Source organism: Myotis lucifugus, unplaced genomic scaffold, assembly GCF_000147115.1.
Source record: "Myotis lucifugus unplaced genomic scaffold, Myoluc2.0 scaffold_28, whole genome shotgun sequence".
Classification (NCBI taxonomy): domain Eukaryota; kingdom Metazoa; phylum Chordata; class Mammalia; order Chiroptera; family Vespertilionidae; genus Myotis; species Myotis lucifugus.
The window spans coordinates 1,120,344-1,139,480 of record NW_005871076.1 but is presented as its reverse complement, the minus strand read 5'-3'; the positions used below and the strand labels follow the sequence as shown (position 1 = coordinate 1,139,480).

General features: G+C 42.7%; 1 protein-coding gene across 5 annotated transcripts in view; it reads right to left on the bottom strand.

Moving 5' to 3' along the window:
* Positions 1-9,875: 9,875 nt before the first annotated feature.
* Positions 9,876-19,137, bottom strand: part of GRXCR2 (glutaredoxin and cysteine rich domain containing 2) — a 52,754-nt gene continuing 43,492 nt past the window's right edge. For all 5 annotated transcript variants that reach the window (XM_023752016.1, XM_023752020.1, XM_023752017.1 and 2 more), the window contains 2 exons: positions 16,785-17,012; positions 9,876-11,273 (listed from right to left, as the gene is read on the bottom strand). In XM_023752016.1, the coding sequence (XP_023607784.1) occupies positions 11,091-11,273; positions 16,785-17,012 (411 nt within the window). In that variant the 3' untranslated portion in view covers positions 9,876-11,090. The remainder of the gene's footprint in view (positions 11,274-16,784; positions 17,013-19,137) is intronic.

Below are 19,137 nucleotides of genomic sequence, written 5' to 3'. Positions count from 1 at the left end.
CCTCCTGCACACCCCCCACTGGGGACGTGCCCACACCCAAGGTACATGCCCTCGACGGGAATGGAACCTGGGCCCCTTCAGTCCACAGGCCGGCGCTCTATCCACTGAGCCAAACCGGTTACGGCTCTCATTGATGTTTCTAACTCTCTATCTCTCTCCCTTCCTCTCTGTAAAAAATCAATAAAATATATTTTTTTAAAAAATCTTTCTATTTTATGAATTCCCTCAATAATAATAATCTAACCATAATGTATCTGTTCTTTTGTTGTTGTTGTTGTGTTTTATTTTATATTTTCTTTTTCCTCCAATACTATTTATGCTCCCTATACCCTCTTCTTCCATCTCTAACCCCCCCCCCCCACCTGTATCTGTTCTTAATCTCATATAGCCTAAACAGATTTTATTACCCAGAGTATTTCATCTGAAGATTCCTTCTAATCATCTGAAGATTCCCTCTAATAGTACACACTCTAGTTAAAGTTATATCTTCCTAATAAAACTACATATTCCTTAAGCATAATTTAGCCCAAACTAACTTATAGCCACCACTTTGAATTATGACTTTCTGTCCGTGTAATAGAAATAGCCCTAAATAATACAATGAGTATAAGGAAAGTGGTGAAAAATAAAAATTAAAGCATTCCAGTGAAAAAGTCACATGAATTGGAGGTTGAAATGGGGAGGACTTGTTTTGAGATGATTGCAGTGATCCAGGTAGAAGGTGGTGTTGATTGGCCTGTGGTGATGGTATGGGATGTGGAAAAGAATGGAGAGATTCGAAATGTATTTTAGAGACAGAAAATGATAGGAAACCATTTTTCTCTGCCGAGGCCAATTGCTTTCTCATTTTGACTTGGTTTTAAAGGCCCAGGGGCAACATAAAAAAATACATGAGCTGAGAATTAGGAAACCCCAATTCTGGGATTGTCAGTTAATAAATCGGATGTGAACTTGAACAAATCCTTTACCTTCACTTCACCATCTCTATAAAAGGAAGGGGTAGTTCGATAGGGTGTCTCCACTTTTTCATTTAAGCACTGACAGTCAATGGATTCTGATCATAGGAAGCTACAATATCAAAGTAGTTGAACGGGAGAAGTGTTCCTGACATGTTAAGGAAATCAAGAATGAAAACCCATGAGATTTTGCCCTAGGATAGCCATTTTGTGAATGGCGAGGGTTAAATAACACCCAGTGGCACAAAGAGGGCTGGAAAGAACTTTTTTAAATTATAATTTTGCAGCGAGAAGTTTACTTAACACAAGCATCTGAAAAATGGCCAAGATAGTATATGTGGAACATTGTCAACATGACTCACTCTGATTTGGATTCATACAGACTCTCTTACACCAAATCTGTTCTTCCAACTTGTTCACTTCCGCAGGATTTCCCAAGAGGTGTACGTAGACGCTTTGCCTTGAGACATGGACAAACATGTATTTTAAGTAGTTATTTCCTCTGACTCTGTGTTTTATTTACAGAAATATCCATTAGCTTAATGTTCCCGGCCCTTTTCAGCTTCCATACCCACTCCTGCCCAATTGGTAAGTTTTGGGGAAAAACTAAGTATGGTAGCTCAGTCTTTCTCACCTTTATCCTTTTAAAACTGTTTCCTTCAGGGAGGACAGCTGAGCAATCATCGACTTTGGGGTAGGTGGGGCCACACTGTGGGGAAGGCCTGCCGGTGGATATGTCTGTCCAAGCCTGGGGTCCACACTGAGGAAGCCCAAATTGTCCAGCACCCGAGTAACATCCCCCTCTGCAGCTTTTATTGGTAATGACCTTGATATTTTGAGCTCCGTTTTCCTGATTCTTGTCTTTCAGGTGGTGCTAGACTTGAGTGAGGGAAAGTGATGTTACTGAGTCCTCTGAAATTCTAACACTTATGTATCCATCTATCTTAATGGATTCTGGAAATATATATGGCCGATTAATTAAATCCTATGAATCCACAAATATTGCTTAATATGAATATAATTCTTTCAATGGGGGTCAGTGTAATGTAGATTAAACAAAATATTAATAAAACAATAATAACCCTAGCCTGGGGACTGAAGGGTCCCGGATTTGATTCCGGTCAAGGGCATATGCCCGGGTTGTTGGCTCAATACCCAGTAGGAGGCAGTCAATCAATAATTCTCTCTCATCATTGATGTTTCTATCTCTCTCTCCCTCATCTCTCTGAAAGCAATAAAAAGTAAAAAAAGAAAATAAATAAAAAGTATAGGCATGAAATTTTAAAAAAATAATAGTAGTACAAAATTATGAGTTTGGCAAATATGCAAAAAATATGAATTATGGGAATGACAGAATTTTGAAAATTACTGTACCAAAAAGGATATAAGGCATGTCTTAGCTACATCCAGGAGTTTCATCATACTAAAAAAATTATCAATTTCATGAGAAAGGTTTGGAGTTGAAGAAACAAATCTTATATAAGTACTAGAGGCCCAATGCACGAAGATTCATGCAAGAATGGGCCTTCCTTCCCCTGGCTGCCGGCACCAACTTCGCTCTGGCCTGCAGCCACCTTTCCGCCTTCCCACGCTGCCCAGAGGCCCAGAGCAGCTGGGGTGGTGTGGAACGCCCCCGGCCACTCCACGCCTGCATATGCAAATTAACCCGCCATCTTTGTTGTGTTAATTTGCTTACTCACTCCTGATTGGCTGGTGGACATCATGAAGGTACGGTCAATGTGCATCTTTCTCTTTTATTAATGTAGATGGAGTAGCAATATAGTAAGTTAAATTAGGAATACAAGTGTGAAATAATAACCTTAACAAGTATGTTTTCAGCTCTGACCCAGCAGCAACATCAGTGCACTCTTGCTTACCATGTATTCTCATGTGTTCCTGAGTCCGGGGCCAGGTCTTTATAATTATTTCCTTTTAAAAGGAAACAGAATCCCTTAGAAAATAGCTAATTCCATTATTTAGGGCAATAAAAAAATTAGAACATTTCTCTAACATCTTCTTGTTGCCAAAAAGCAAGAATGTTTGCAAGAATGTCAGAGGACAATGTAATAAAGGATAAAGGAGTCAACATAAAGGGCCTCTACTGACTATATGGTGACAATTTTTAAAATAAAAACTTCATTATAAAAACAAAGCACGCATGTACACACACACATACACAGTAAATATACCTAGTATGCCCAGGTCAAAAAAAATAGAACTTCTTCACCCCTCCCATGAGATCCTTCCATAAGCATCATTCCCATCTCACCCCCTTCCCTTTCTGTATATCCTTTCATAATAATGACTTCCTTGTATTATTTTTTTTGGTCTTATCACTCCAATGTGCATCCCTAGACACTATCTGTAGTCTTCTTCATAAAAAAATAAATAAATAAAATAAAAAGATATGGCTCTTAAGTGGAAACTACAATTTTAGCAACAAAATCACTATCATAATCATCCTCATCACTACTATCCTCATCATGGCTTATAGGGCAAAATGAGTCTTGTGAAAGACCATAAATTCAAAATTATTTAAAATAGAAAATTCAATATGAAGTCCTCCCAAACAGTCATTGTAATAGAAAGCAATGAATATAATGAACCATGTTTATATTTTATTGATTTTAATAATTATGAGGGTTTGATATTTCTTCTCTTAATGTTATACGTTATGAAAGCACAATCATATGCCTATTTCTATCTGTTTAAGGAGCATAAATATTAGATACTGTAAGCCCAATAGTCCCAGCAAAAGTAAAGGCTAAGAACCAGAAGGACCAGTTGAGTGGGTACCCACAATAACCAACCAGAGAAAGGGTTCCACAGTGTTTGCCAATAAAATTTATTAGCCAGATGACCTACAAAGGAACACAAATTACACAGACTCAACATCTCAACTCCTAGGAGACTAAATCTCAATGCTAAGAAGAAAGATGTAAATTTTTAATTTTAATGCTAAGAAACCAAATCAATATTTGATTATGACAGTTTATATAACAATGGCCAAGTGATAATTTAAGAAAACAATTTCAGAGATGGATACTAGGTTGCAAAATTAAGCCCTTGGCATAAGATAAGGTCTGAAATAGTCTCACTAACTCTACAAATATCATTTAACTATAGAAAAGCTCACTATAAAAAGGTAGTTTGGGTTAGAATCACCTTGGGAGAAACAAACAATTCTGACCAAGAATTAATCAGTCAATAAACCAGGTCCTGCAATCTAGGCTGCTTTGATAAGGTAAGCTTTTCTTTAGGATCTGCTAAGAATTTTGTGACACAAGGAGAAGAGTAAAAATAATAATACTGAAACCCTGAGGATATATATATATATTTTAAAAAGCATAGAAAATCAAGAACAGAAATAAGAAAGGCATTAAATCCAAGATACTGATGCTTTAGAGTAGATTGAAGTGAAACTATAGCAATAAATTCTGTAATCTTTATATGTTTATGAATTAAGGTTTTGAAGTGTTTAAAAGGATCAGTCATTCTAAATACATAAATGGCATTTCGTTTAAGTTGTTTAAATGATACGTTTAATAAATTTGAGATCAATGTTTAAAGGCCCCAAGAAAAATTGGTTTTTAGTTTGGGGTATTTGACTCATGAGCTTAATAAATTGAGTACTGCCCTAACCGGTTTGGCTCAGTGAATAGAGCGTCGGCCTGCAGACTCAAGGGTCCCAGGTTCGATTCTGGTCAAGGGCATGTACCTTGGTTGTGGGCACATCCCCAGTAGGGAGTGTGCAGGAGGCAGCTGATCGATGTTTCTCTCTCATCGATGTTTCTAACTCTCTATCCCTCTTCCTTCCTCTCTGTGAAAAATCAATAAAATATATTAAAAAAAAATAAAAAATAAATTGAGCATTAAACAAAGAACTAATGGTTGTGAGTACTCCTCTCCATAGAAAAACGCTTTGGATGTAAAAGGATCTATCAGTGAGGACCTGGCCAGAAGGTAGTCTTACCTGTGTTAGTTATCTATCTCCATGTCACAAATGGTCCCCAACATTTAAACAACATTTATTATCCCACAGTTTATCAAACCACAAGTGACGGATCAGGGAGGGCTTAGAGGGGTGGCTCTGGCTCCAGGTTCTCACAGGCTGCAATTATGATGTCAGCTGTGGCTGAGTCTCAAGCTCAACTAGGAAAGGAGCCCCTTCCAAGCTCACTCCTGTGGTTGCTGGTGGATTCAGTTCCTAGGGGGTTGCTGGACTGAGGGCTTCAGCTCCTCCCTGGCTGTTGGCCGTCAGCCACCCTCTGTTCCTCGCCATGTGGGCCTCTCCATAAGGCAGCTGATAACATGGCAGCTGGCGTCATCGGTTGAGCAAGCAAGAAAGGCCAGCGAAAGCGTCATAGCCTTTTATAACCTGATCTCAGAGGTGATATCCCATGTTTGCTTATCCTCTTGTTAAAAGCACGTCCCTAAGTCTAGTTCACATGAAGGGGATGGCACAAGGACCGAATTCCAGGAGGTGAGGATCACTGAAAGCTATTTAGAAGTTGTCTACCTGGGAACTTTCCCCAAGACCCTAGCCCAGGGGTGGGCAAACTTTTTGACTCAAGGGCCACAATGGGTTCTGAAACTGGACCGGAGGGCCGGAACAAAAGCATGGATGGAGTGTTTGTGTGAACTAATATAAATTCAAAGTAAACATCATTACATAAAAGGGTACGGTCTTTTTTTTTTTTTGGTTTATTCATTTCAAACGGGCCGGATCTGGCCCGCAGGCCGTAGTTTGCCCACGGCTGCCCTAGCCTATAAGACACTGAGGGCTCTGTGTGTGCCACCAAATGTCATGTCTCTGCAAACACCAAATCACCAAATACGTGAGTCAAATACCCCAACACCTATGCACTGGGCACTGTGGTAGATGCTGGGGATACAATAACAGACGAGGCACACTTCCTAACCATAAGGAGCTCATAGCTGAATGAAGGAGACCAACAATTAAAGGAGATTTAACCACTCCTCCTCCTATGGCACCTATCATTTTATTTTGCAAATATTCATTTAAATCTCCGGTTCCCTGTGAGACTATCATGTCCCTGAGAGAAGGTAGATGTCTGTTTCATCTTCTGGCTCCTTGTGCCTTGCACATGGCCTGGCTCACAGGAGGCCTTCAAAAATATAACATTTTGAACTTAAAAAACAAACATGGTAAATAATCCATTAGCCATTCACGTTAGTGCAAATGTATGACCCCAATCTTCTGAGAAATAATTATTAACAGGGGAAGTACTTAGGAGTTAGATAAAAGTGATACTAAGGGGACTGTACAAAGAGGAATCTAGTGTTAAAAAAAGATAAACATTGACTCTAGTTTTATCAAGGCCAGATTTAACCACCCCATTCCTACCTCCTTCCCCACAGACCCCTACCTCCAAGCAATGAGGAAATTCTACTGTATTATGGGTCCAGGTCTTTTCTTCTCTGGGTTTTACATGTTCTTTAACACAGGCAGTAATTATATTTCTCTCACACATAATTGCATGAATGTGAACTCTCTATAATTACTGTGTTTAAGTAGAAAATGAGACGATCCAACTAATGAGGACAGGTGATAAAAACAACTGCGAACATTTCTTTCAAATTTATCATAAAATCCACTCAGAGTAAGCTCTAGTGAACTACAGAAGTTTTTTATAAATGTCACTGGCACGCATTTCCATGAATATATTAGCAGAGCAATTCACATCTGTGCAAGACTTAGAGCAAGGACAACATCCTCTTTCCTACAAACTTAAGCTTAATTGATAGCTTTGGTCCATTTAATTTGGAAAGGGAAATTATGAGTAACAAAGTTAATGCTTGATACGGATTTCAAAAATTGAATGTGCAGCTCCCTCTTCAAAAGGGATCTTACCTGGAAGCCAAAATAAAAACAGAAAAAAGTAGAGTTGTTCTAGGAGCAAAGATGTATGAACTTTGTCCTCCTCACCCCTAGGCAGGTAGGGAGGGGAAGATACAGCCATTTCAAACCACAGTGTCTTCCAAGAAGGTGGGGTCCATAAAAGGAAACATTTAGCCCCACAGATTTTCAGTGTATAAAGGAGTAGAGAGGCCTTGAGACTAAGCCCAGGCGGGAGTAGAGTCCCACCAGAGTAAGAATAATAGAGGGCAAACTGGGATGGAAAGGTAGAAAAGAAAGCGGACACCAGCAGGATGGTTCTAAGTAGCCAGCACAGTCAGCAAAAGAAGTCTTGCTAAGTTGTCTCATTACTATCATATAATACAGTCACCTAAGCATCTCCCACAGTTTGTCCCTTTCACAAAGGCCTGGTAAGGCAAGATGTTTTCAAGCATCACAGAAAGGGCTTGCATGTTTACAGTCTGAGGTGTGTGACGTGGAATGGATGGAACAATGCACCCTTGGGACTAAGAGATGAGCAATACACTGAATTAATTCGACTGTTAAGATGATTGAAGGAGTTAGTGTCAAGTGCTCAGAACAGTGTCCTGCACACAGTGCAACTGATACATACTTGTTAAAACAAACAAATAAACAAATTCTGCAATAGAGCCCCGACCGACCGCTGGCCCAGCCCACCTGGCCAAACAGAGGAACTGCTTGTCACTGGAGTAAGCAGCAGAGGGGAGCAACAGTGACCTCCGCACGTCGTGAGGTCAAATTCATGTTATGCTGACTAGAGGCCCAAGAGTTTACTCTCATTAATGATAACTACTAAGTGTGTTTCCATCTGTGTATCAGAGAACCTAGCACAAATGCCTGGAACATAGTAGACATCCAGAGAAAATTTGCTCAATGAATAAATGGATAGGTGCCTTTTGAAAACATGTATTCATTTAAAATTTTTTTTTGAGTTTTCAAAAGATATAGCATTATTTTAACCACTGCATCACTATATTATTTAACCTTCATATTTGTTCCTAGCTCTGAAGGAATTCTTAGTCTTATGAGTACCAGTGGGCCAGCCTTGCCCTAAACTTATCCTGATCCTGCCCAAACCACTGACAATCAGGAAGTGGATATTTCAGTGCAAACTTATCTCCACTAGTAGGCAAAGAACTCAGATATGTTTTGCATACAGTAGGTCAGAAGCAATATTTCTGGGTCCAAAGGGCAGTAGGCAGACCCTATGGCTCTACCTTGAAAATGTATCTACAATCTGACCACTTTTACTACTCTCACTGATACCAGGCCACCCTAAGCTTACACCAGGATCCTTTCAATGGTCTCCAAGCTGGGCTCCCACTTCCACTTTTGTCCCATAGTGTCTTCTCTCATCACAGCAGCCAGAATGGCTTGTTAAAATGTAGATCATAACCTGACCCTCCGCTGCTCAAAGCATTTGTATCAACTGGCATCCAATCGGGAAACCAATATTTCAAAGAGAGGGAGTATTTATTATAGGGAGTTGATTACAAACATTAGTAATAGCGGGAAGCCACTACCCCCCTTAGGCTGGAGGAACAAGAGAGAAAATGGTGGCATGAACCTGCAGTCAGAGCCTCTGAAATGACCGCTGTTGGAACCGAGCTGCCTGAGCCAGCGTTCCCAGCTGCTGCTGCCACTCATGCAGCTGCCACGTGGGCAAGGCTGCCAGCATCCTCATTGGGGAGGGTAGGGGGGTAAAGACTCTTCTGATTCTGCCAGTACCTTTCAGTGGCAGAAACGAACAGGAAGTCAGCATGCAAGGGAGTCTGGGAAATGCAGTTTGCAAGTCTCTGGCCCTAGCAGTAGAGGAGGGTACAGAAGGAGGGGTGTGGGGTTGACAGAAGACCCCATCCAGAGCAGCACCTCACTCACAGTAAAACCCAAGTTTACAATGACCTCCCAGGAAAGCACCCCCTCACCCCAAACACATATGCACCTTCTCTCTGCCCCCATTCCCTGCCACCTATCATCTTACTGCGCTCCAGCCACGCCGGCTTCTCTGCTGCTCATCACACCTGCCGGGCCCTCCTTCCTCAGGGTCTAGCATTTGCTGTCTCCTCTGCCTGGGATAATCATACCCCAGATACTTTCACAAGTCACTCCCTCATCTCCTGTGGGCCTTTATTTTAAGGATACCTTCTCAATGATGCCTCCTTGAAAACTAATTTAAAATTGCAACCCCTCCTAATTCCCAGCCCCCTTTATTATTTTAGTTTTCATCACAGAATTTATCCTTTTCTAACATATTATCATATACAGATATATTTTTATTCTGTATTATGTATTTTTAGTTGTCCCTCTCTCACTAGATAGGTAAATAGATAGATGATAGATAGATAGATAGATAGATAGATAGATAGATAGATAGTCAATATTCCCCCCCACCACCCACCACCACCAAAAGGTAAGCTCCCTGGCTTTTTTCTACTGATATAGTCCCAGTGCTCAATAAATACTTACTGAGTAAATAAATGTAATCGTTCATAAATGCATTTTTTATGGGATGAAAAATATTAAAAGCCTGTGGGAAGGAAAAGAAATATTGTGACACCTCTTCCCCTTCTGACCCCACTCGGGCTCCATTCAGTGTCCCTTCTGCATGCTTCTACCGTTCCCTGAAATTCCCCTGACGCAGAACTTGTCACACCACATTGTAATAACATGTTTACGTATCTGTCTCTGCCACTGAAACTGTAAGGCCCATGAGATGCCAAAGGGGTGGTGCCCGCCTGGGAAGCTCCGCACACCCAGCACCTGGCCGTACTGTCCTGCACGTCCCCTATGCAGGGCTCAAACAGCAGCTGTGGTTGAATGTTCCCACCACAAAGCAAAAGGCTACACTTAAAGGTCTCTCAACACCACCCCTGCCTCTGAAACTCTGGAAAGATGTAAGAATCAATAGCTGTGAGAAAACAGAGTCAGGAAATAGTTAAGTGCAGAAGCAAAGAAAGTCGGCAGCAGCTCTACTGCTCTGGCTGAGTGAGGAGAAGCAGAATGACCACGGCTTTGGAGAATATTTTAATCTTTTTATTAGAAGTGTTATTATAGTGCCTGACAAGTACTGTTCCACTGGTGGGTTTTAATAGCTGGATATCACAGGCTAACAAACAAATCCTGAAAAAAATTGTTATGAAAATCCAAATAATTATCATAGAAAAGCAACGCATCTCAATAGATAACATTTTACAGTGTTATTTCAAGGGGACTGGGCTACAAAGTCCATTAACAAAAGCATTTTTCTAATTTTATACCAACTTTAAGAGGAAAGATTGACCCTTTGTACGTGTATTCACAGACAGCAGAAAGATCATTGCTAAAAATCGGCCTTGGTTGGCTTTTCTTTTCCAGGTTTCCAGTAGATGCCTAGAGAACATCCAGAGTCTTCTACGAGGAGATCGTGGCTGTATCTTACACTTAAAATAGATTTATTTGGGAATAATTCAGAGGCTGGAAGAAGTGATATCACACACAAGTACTAAAGCACCAAATTTATCACGGAAAGCTTTGACTTGGCTTCTATCCTCAGTAGTTTGGAGGCACACAGACATGTCTGGTCTCATCTTGTCCTAAGGAGCACTGCTGTCACCTGCATGGGAGTCACCCCCGCCCATCACACAGGAGGGACTGGGGCTTTGAAAGAAATGCCTCCTCGGCCAGCCTATCTTCAGCACGAAGCACGTACCTGCTGTTTTGTTTTCAGTGGCCTGCTAAGTGCCCTGGGACATTGGGCATCCCTCCCTTCTGCTGCTTAATTAAAATTTCAATTTGACCAATGACGCTTTGAAATGCATTCTAAGCAACAGGAATTCAGTCCCTCAGACACCTGCCTTTTTCATTCCCTTCTCGCTGCAAAAGTTTGCAAAATCACTCCCAGCCAGAAAATGACTTCACCCTGCTGCCTGGAAGGGACCTTTATTGGTTCGCTAGCGCAAGGAGGAAACTGAGCTAAGTCAAGGGAGATGCACGTACACATTCCTGGAAGGATAATTTTAGAACCAGTTTCAAAGCCGACTCTAATTCGAAAATGCCTCTGCCACTTAGACCCACATGGAGATGTTATCAGCCTCGTGAAATGTCATCAAGTAGCTGAGGGTGGTTGTGTTTTGCCAGCGGTGGAAGCCAGCGCAGCCACTGTGGCTTCCTCGCTGGGAGAGGGAGGGTGGGGGCAGTTTATTAGAAATAACGTTAGAGAGGATGCGATAAAGGCAGACATTCAAAGCCGCGGGCTATTGATTGCAAATCTGGCAGGGCTGCAGGCCATTCTCGTTGCAGGCAGGGCATCGCAGGGCCCGATAGGACTCCTTAAACCTGTTGGCCAGCATGGAGAACTTGCTGCCGTGGCACAGAGAGCAGGTGGCACTGCCCGAGCCTCGGCAGTGAAAACAGTTGTCATCTGGAAGCTCCCCTTCCTGCAAGAGACGGTCAGCGTTTAGTAACGACAGCAGTTCGAGTTGATTGATCACATGCAGGTGAAAATACCCTTGGGCTGCGCAGAAGCTGGGGCAGAATAAGAGGAAAATGCTTCCCACAAATGCACTGAGGGAACTGGTCAGAGGCACGGAATAATCACAGCAAGTTTATCGAAGAGGGTTTCCCTGGTGGACATCTCTCAGGCAGCATCCCCCGCCACCAAGCCTCCTGTCCCAAGACTTCACGCTTTTCATCGCCCTTGTCACCATCATCTGACATGTAATTTCTGTATGTTCCATGAGAGCAAAGATTTGGGTTTCCTCATTGCCAAATACTAAGAGTGCACATTTGTAGCATGACTCATAGGTGCCAGGCGCTGTTCTAAGAGCGTCTGTTCATATATCAATCCACCTAATCCCACAACAATCCCCTGTAAGGGTTACCATCCCCATACTACAGATGGGAAAATGAGACACAAATTCAGTTATTCACCAACTGTCATGCAGCTTGAAGAAGAGTCAGGTTTTGATCCAAGGCAGCTGAGCACCAGAGTTTATGCTCCTATTGACTACGTACACAGCCCCTCCTTGTAGTTGTCTGAAGTAGATGCTCAAGACAGATTGTTTTGTGGAGACTATGCGGACGAATGAATTGATGGTACAATCCTTGGAAGCTCAGCTCTGAATTCTTGCAATACTTTATCCTCATTCTCTTTGAGAACTGTGATAAGGCCCCAGGATTCAGAGCTCCGCTCTGGACTCAGGAGCCTGGCTCTGACATCAAGAATGCACTTTGGACAGTTCCCTTAATCTCTAAATCTCCATTTCTTTCCCTCTGAAATGGGAGTGATAATGCTTACCTCGCTGAGTATAGCAGCTAGAATATTACGTGAGAGAGTACATGAAAATACCATCTTATGTTATCTGGCATATTATGGGTTTTCCATGAGAGTTTGTTCACTTCTAAGCCTTGCTAATAGGTCTCCAGTACTCGATTCCCCCCCGCCCCCTGCAGAAAAATGCCCTTTGTCTAACTGTTGTGTTCTTCCCCTAAAACATCTCAAGAAAACTGGCAATCTTCGGATTCTGTGCAAAGACCATACATAGACCTATAACCTTCCAAGAAATAAGGGGCAATACCAAATCTATACCAGGCGGATCAGGCACAAAATCCTGTTCATTTCACCTTCAAACCCATCCAATTTTTTTTTCCACCCCACAGTCACAACCCTAGTCCGACATCTACCAGCTCCAGCAGGAATTCAGTGTGGACGCCTGCCTCCAGTCTGGTGGCTGTTCTCCCCACTGATGCCAATTTTCCTAAGTTGCCTGCAATTGTGACTACCACAGAGCACTCAAGAAACCTTTTAATGAACACTTGCCTTCCAGATAAACTGATTAAAACCAAACTCCTCAGAGGCTTTAAATGCTTAGTTAGGTTTTTCATCAGGCTCTTGTCCTTAGATCTCTCTCCAGCTGGTCTCCAGGAACCTGTGCCCCCTCCCAACCCAGATAGTTCCCATGTTCTCAAGTGTCAGTAAGCCTTGCCTACCCAACCTCTGGACCAGGAGTCCCACCGCCTGTCCTGCCCCAAGCACGGCAGGTTTCTCACTCTGCTGAAAGCTCCTGGGAACTAGACAGGAAGCTCTCTGCGTGGTCCCTTTCACCGTCACTTCCTTGACATCTAGTGTGGAGCCAGGAAAATATCTGCTGTTCAGATATTTGCCAAATGAACAAACAAAACAATGTTGTCTAGAGAATCCTTCCCATTCTTAATCCTAGGAACTACCAACACAGCTGGAGTCCAGTGGGAGGCTCCACCCAGCTAACAGCTTTCTTTTATAACCTAATAAAAATAATCTCTGAAAAGGGAGGCATTAGTTCTGCAAGTAGCTTTGTTGTGCTGCACAGTGCCCAAGGAGGTATTACACTTTATTCATTCTAGATTTAGGGAATAGAAGTGATTTCCAACTGACGAAAATCTAAATCATGTCTATGCACCCTTTTGTTAATATTTTATTGATTCTTGCCATACTTTCATATATTAACAATGCAGAAATGTGTTTTCTTCCCTTAAAGTATTCAAAATAAATTTATTTGCCAAAATGTTCTTAAAGCAAGTTGCCACAGTCCATTTTTCTGCCAAATCCACACATTTTAATGTTTTAGACTTGATCCCAGTGAGATTTTAATGGTATAAGTCAATGTCGTCAAAGAAAGTACAGTAAAATCCTAACATAATAGAATGCCAGGTCAGATAGTGAAAGATTAACAAAATGGCCTGGTGAGCTTGCTGTAGAGAACAAAGCCAAATCATCAATCAAATTTTACCTGATGCATATTGGAGTTTCTTTTTTAAAAAAAATATATTTCAGAGAGAAAGGGAGAGGTAGAGAGAGAGAGAGAAATATCGATGAGAGAGTTATTGATTAGCTGCCTCCTGCATGCCCCACACTGGGGATTGAGCTGGCAACCTGGGCATGTGCCCCAACAGGGAATTGAACCATGACCTCCTGGTTCATAGGTCAACACTCAACTACTGAGCCACGCCAGCTGGGTGCTGGAGTTTCTTTCCTTAATTTGAGTTACCACCCTTTCCAACTACTCACCTCAACATGTTCATTTAATTATTTAATGATTCACTAAATCAAGTATTTACTGAGTCTCTACTCTGTCTTTCATTCTCACTATTTTTTAAAATTCTTCTCAAAAAACATTTAGTAAGAGGACTTAGAACATAGTTGTACAACATAGTGCAGGTTATAAAACCAACAAACCTCCCAAACCACCTCCCACCAGCTCCATGACCAAGGAAAGGGGCCTGGGCTTGCACTGCGGGATCAAAGCTTGTTAGCCCTGAAGAGGGTAACCAGCGCCAATCCGGTTAGCTAAGTGGTTATGATCATGATTCAGGAGATTGGCAGTCAGGTGGACCTGGGCTTGACTACTGACTCTGATGACCTCTGGTAAGCTACGTAACTTCTCTGAGCCTACTTTCCCCAGCTCCAAAAGGAGACCACCAGAGATATCTACCTCACAGAGTCTTCGTGAGCATGACATGGACTCTGGCATGGAAAGCATTGGGCATGGTGCCAGGCTATCATGGGCCCGGCCCTTAATAAACTGTAGCTATTATTACTATTATTTCTTTTTTATTATTGTTATTTCAAAGGCAAGATCAGGTGAAGCATAAAGGAGCCTAGATGATCTGTGGTTTCAAATCCGTTGAACCCAGGGCCAGGTTTCCTCGCTTCCATGTTTCACCGTGGCTCGATTCAATGATCCCTCTCCTTTGCTCTTATAGTTACTACAAGGGTGCGGCGTGGCCTGGCAGTTAGCCTTTCCCTGCCCTTTCATCACTGTCCCCACCACTTCCCTTGGTCAGGAGGGGCTCCTTGGTGTTCTTTGACCCTTTTCTAGAATAATCTTGTCCGGGCATTTACTGCATGAGGGATTGGGCAAACAAATGGCCATTTAAAACAGAGTTTAAAGGACAGGCCAAGTGAAGTATAACCTTTCACAGCAATTTTCTGCTGCACACCTCTGTGCTGGTTTATGGCATTCCAGATAAGAAACATGGTTCTGTCCGTATTGAATTGAAAGACAATTGTCATGTCGGGCCTGTTGTTGCTTTTGCATTCAGGGCTGCAGTGGGACCTGTGTGCTAGCTTTTCTGGCTCTCTTCTGAAAATATATGCCCCTACAAGTTGTAATACGGTGTGAAAAGGAATAGAATGAATGGGTGTTACGGTGGGGAGGGAATGCCTTGGATGGCAATGTCTGTCTGTCTGCCTACTGCTACGCCGCGTTCTGCGTAGGGCTATCTAGAGAAGGCAGAGGCAGAACACTTCTTACCAGCTAGCACTTGGTCCCAAATGCCAATCCTCTTTCCACAAACATTTACTATTTATTGAGCACCTATAATATGCCAGGCTCTATTATGGGAGGCAATATACACATGGCCCCTGCCCTCATGGAGACTAAACCTTATGCGTGAGAACAAACATTAACCAAATAAGCATAAGACTGCAACTGTGAGGAGGGGTGTGAGCTGCCCTGAGGGGTCTCTTCTTGGGAATGTTATCCTCATGGAAGCCAGGGAGGCCCCTCTGAGGAAAGGATGCCACCACTCAGATCTCAGGGGCTGAGGAAAAGGTGGCAGGGAATCTGGAGAATATCCTAGGCCAGGGAAGTTGCCCCTTGTAAGAAAAAGCAAAGAACACATGATAGGCAGTGTTTCTGGGGTGAAGAGAATGAGGAGAGATGGGGTAAGAGATGAGGCTGAAGAGGCCAAGAGTGGCCAGGCACACAGTGCTTTCTAGAACAAGTGAGGAGTGTGGGTTTTATCCCAAGTGAAGAGAAGCCGTTGAAAGTTTTGGGTGGGGGAAGGGAGGTGATGAAGGGATGACACAATCAGATTTGTATTTCAAAAATCTCTCAATGAGTGATCAGATTAGAAAGAGACACGAGAGGTTGTGAGCAGAACTTTTAACAGACCGTCTCGTTCCTGCCCCCTAAGCCTCCCAGGGTGGGGACATCACTCAGGGGCAAGGAAGCCAACAAATGGGAGGGGAGAGTGCGCCCCACAGAAAGCTTTAAGTCCCAAGAGAGAGAAGCTAAAGAGGAAAAAACATTCACTTCTGCTGCCACCCAAGCTTTTACTCTCTTAGCTTAATGTCATCAAAATTGCTTTTCCCACCCCACCCCACCTTGAGAACTAATGAATACTATCAGCTATCAGTCTTCCCCCTCATCTGAGCATGTCTGAGCAATGGTTTCCAAAGTGGGGAGCTATTTATATTTTTATCTAGAGGTGACAAGAAGTTAAGCTTTAATAATATTTTCAAAAGAAACTGTTATCCTAGTTTTTAATAAACTAGTTGACACTGGTGCCCTCACTAAGACTGGCAGTCACTACAATAATGTACCCAAGGGACCCTGGAATAAGCATGATGTAAAGGGACCCCACTTTACGTAAAGTGGCAATGGTGGCCCGGCTCATTCATTCACTTTCCACATATGGCAACATTTTGTGGTTTACTTGTGCCTGGCCTAGTGGGTTTACAAATGACACTGTTTATTTTAAACTAAACTCATCTCCACAAAATCTAGGGACCTACAGCTTTATTAAGTTTCTTCAAGGAAACTGTGGATTGAGGACCCCAATAATAGAAGCACAGGGAACCCATAAGAAAAGGGCAGAGCTAATTTTTCCCATGTCTACAGAAAGATGTTCTAAAGCCACACTGCAAAGTGAAAACAATAGATATCTAATCAGATCTCAAAAGAAGCCACCCAAAAAATTACAATTAGGAGTGTTTGAAATATGGACTTATAACCATTATTGCTAACAATGTACCATTAAAATATAATAAAATCCCTGACAGCTTTAATATTTAGACATCTTACGTAGCCATATTTGAAAGTTTTACTGAAGCAGTGCACAACCAAGACCATTTGGAGGCCACTGCAGCAGGGCCCTCCTGGGGGAACAGTGACCCGCTGACTCACCTGGGGGTACTGGTTGTGCGGGAACGTGCTTTCCGTCTCCGCCAAAGGCCCGTCATTCTGGTCGCTGTCTCCATAGATTTCCTCTTTGCTCATCAGAGACTCTTCCTCGATCTCCCCTTCCTTCTGGAGAATTTTCCTCATGAAGTCTCTCTTGTCCATTGGGGTTCGAATGATTTTCAGGTTATTCGTGTAGATGATTATCTTTCCAAAATCTATAATGGGTGGGGACTAGAGAAATGGAGAATGAGCATGGAACCTCCACCAACAGTCACCAAATAAATCCTGGGCTGCAGAACCTGCTCACCATCCCGGGAAATAGGACAGGAGGGACTTCTACTCTCCAGCACTTGTGACCCCATCAGACCACAAAGCTCCAGTTCATTCCCTAGTCTGTTTGCTTTCTCTGAAAACCATGGCAACCATCTCCCTTCTTCCTGTTGATGGTAGCCTACCGAAGCTACACTAGTCATATAACTAGAGTGTAGGGCTCTGCAGGGTAGGGCCCAGAGTGTCTACTTCACATACCACAGCAGATGATGTAGGGCCAGGCATAATGAGGGCTTAAGAAACACGAAGGAATGCCTTTTTAAAAATAAGTGTCACTCAAATTTGTTTCTGTGCATAAATAATAGTATATACAATTTATTGAGCATTTATTGTTATTATTATGATGGCAGGCATTGTGCTAAGCGTTTTACAAACATTACCTCACTTCTCCCGCTGAACATCCCTATGAGGTAGATGCTATGATTTCCACATTCTACAGATGAAGGGACCAAGCCTCAGGGGGATTAAGTGTGTCTCAAGGTCACAAAGTTACTCAGGGTCTCTGGCTGGAATTCAAACCCAACTCTGTCTCACTCTAAATCCATATTCTTAGCACCTACACTAAACTATTCACAATCACTTTCCCAAGATATATATATATATATATATATATATATATATATATATATATATATGATATATATCCTGTTGTAACTTGTTTTTGTTCTTTGTCTATGAAAATCTTTTTTATGTCAATAAATATACTTTAACAGCATCATTATCAATAGCTCCTGTTCCCTTGCTGGATTTCTCATGTGTGCCTTAACCATTTACTGAGGAATCATCTGGACAGTAGAGAAGCAGGGGAGTAAATGTTTAGGGATTACTCAGCTAAGAACACGCATTTCTTCCCAGAGCTAGGACAGCTCGCAGGGAAACGTTGGATCCCAATCCCACTGTTCGCCAACTGTGAGATAGAGGAGAGTCATTTGGCCTCCCAGAGCCTCGGTGTGCCCATCTGTAAATGGGCTGCCATCTCGCTAGCATGCACTAACCACCAGAGACAAACTCATTATTAAAACACAGAAATGCTTCTACACTGGCTGGTAAACGGCTGTCCTGAGACTCCTGAGCGTTCTCCTGCTACTCCAGCTTCTCTCCAGGGAGCCTCTCACATCCCCCAACCAGTCATGTAAAAGTTGACTTAGGACCTCAGGTGTTAGGACCCTGCCCCAACCCTTCGCTGGCTTCTGGGGTGATTAAGCAATTAAATATTTGTACTCTCTTCCCTGAAGCTAATCATGTCATCTTCCAGGGATGGCCGTCCTATGAAGAGGATATCAAACAGGGATTGCAAAAGCTGAAGGTACCATGCACAGAGTAGGCACTGTTATTATTCAGAACAGTTCTTTTGGTCATTAGCGCATGCACAATCATGCTACACAACCACATGCTTCAGCGGGAAATGTTCTGCCTTGCTTTTGCAGAACTGTATCAGCCAATCTATTTAGATGCTCCACCGAAGCAGTCTCAATCTGACTTGAGCCAGAGTTCAATATTCAGGTCCCCTTCCTTGAGACATCCACGGGGTTTTCAATAATTATTTATGAAGCCACAAGCTTCCTACCTGGCCCTGGTTTCCCTCCCTCTCTTCTAGGGATCGTGTGGCAGCTTCCATTTCCTACTGCTTGATGCGCGCGGGGTTCCTGTTTCGCACTCTGGACTATCAGTTTCTGAACATCAGCAGATAAAGATGATGGCACTTTTGGAAGGTTCCATTTCCACTTCCAGTAATAGCCGAAGAGGCTCAGTTACGAGGGAGCTTTCTTCACATCTACGGCTGGTTTCTTTTTTCCAGGCAAAACTCTCAACATACTGAAAAAACTCTGCAGCCCTCTGGTTCGACCTCCTGCCTCTAAGCTGGTCAGTATCTGAGACACCCAGGCGAGTCCATTTGTTTTTAATGTATTCCAAAGGTGGACGGTCCCAAGTCACCCTGCAGGTGTGTTTAAGTTTCAGTCACCCTGACAGCCAAGCTCTTCCTGGTGTCTAAGGAAACTCTCCGGGTGTAACTAAACTTCACATG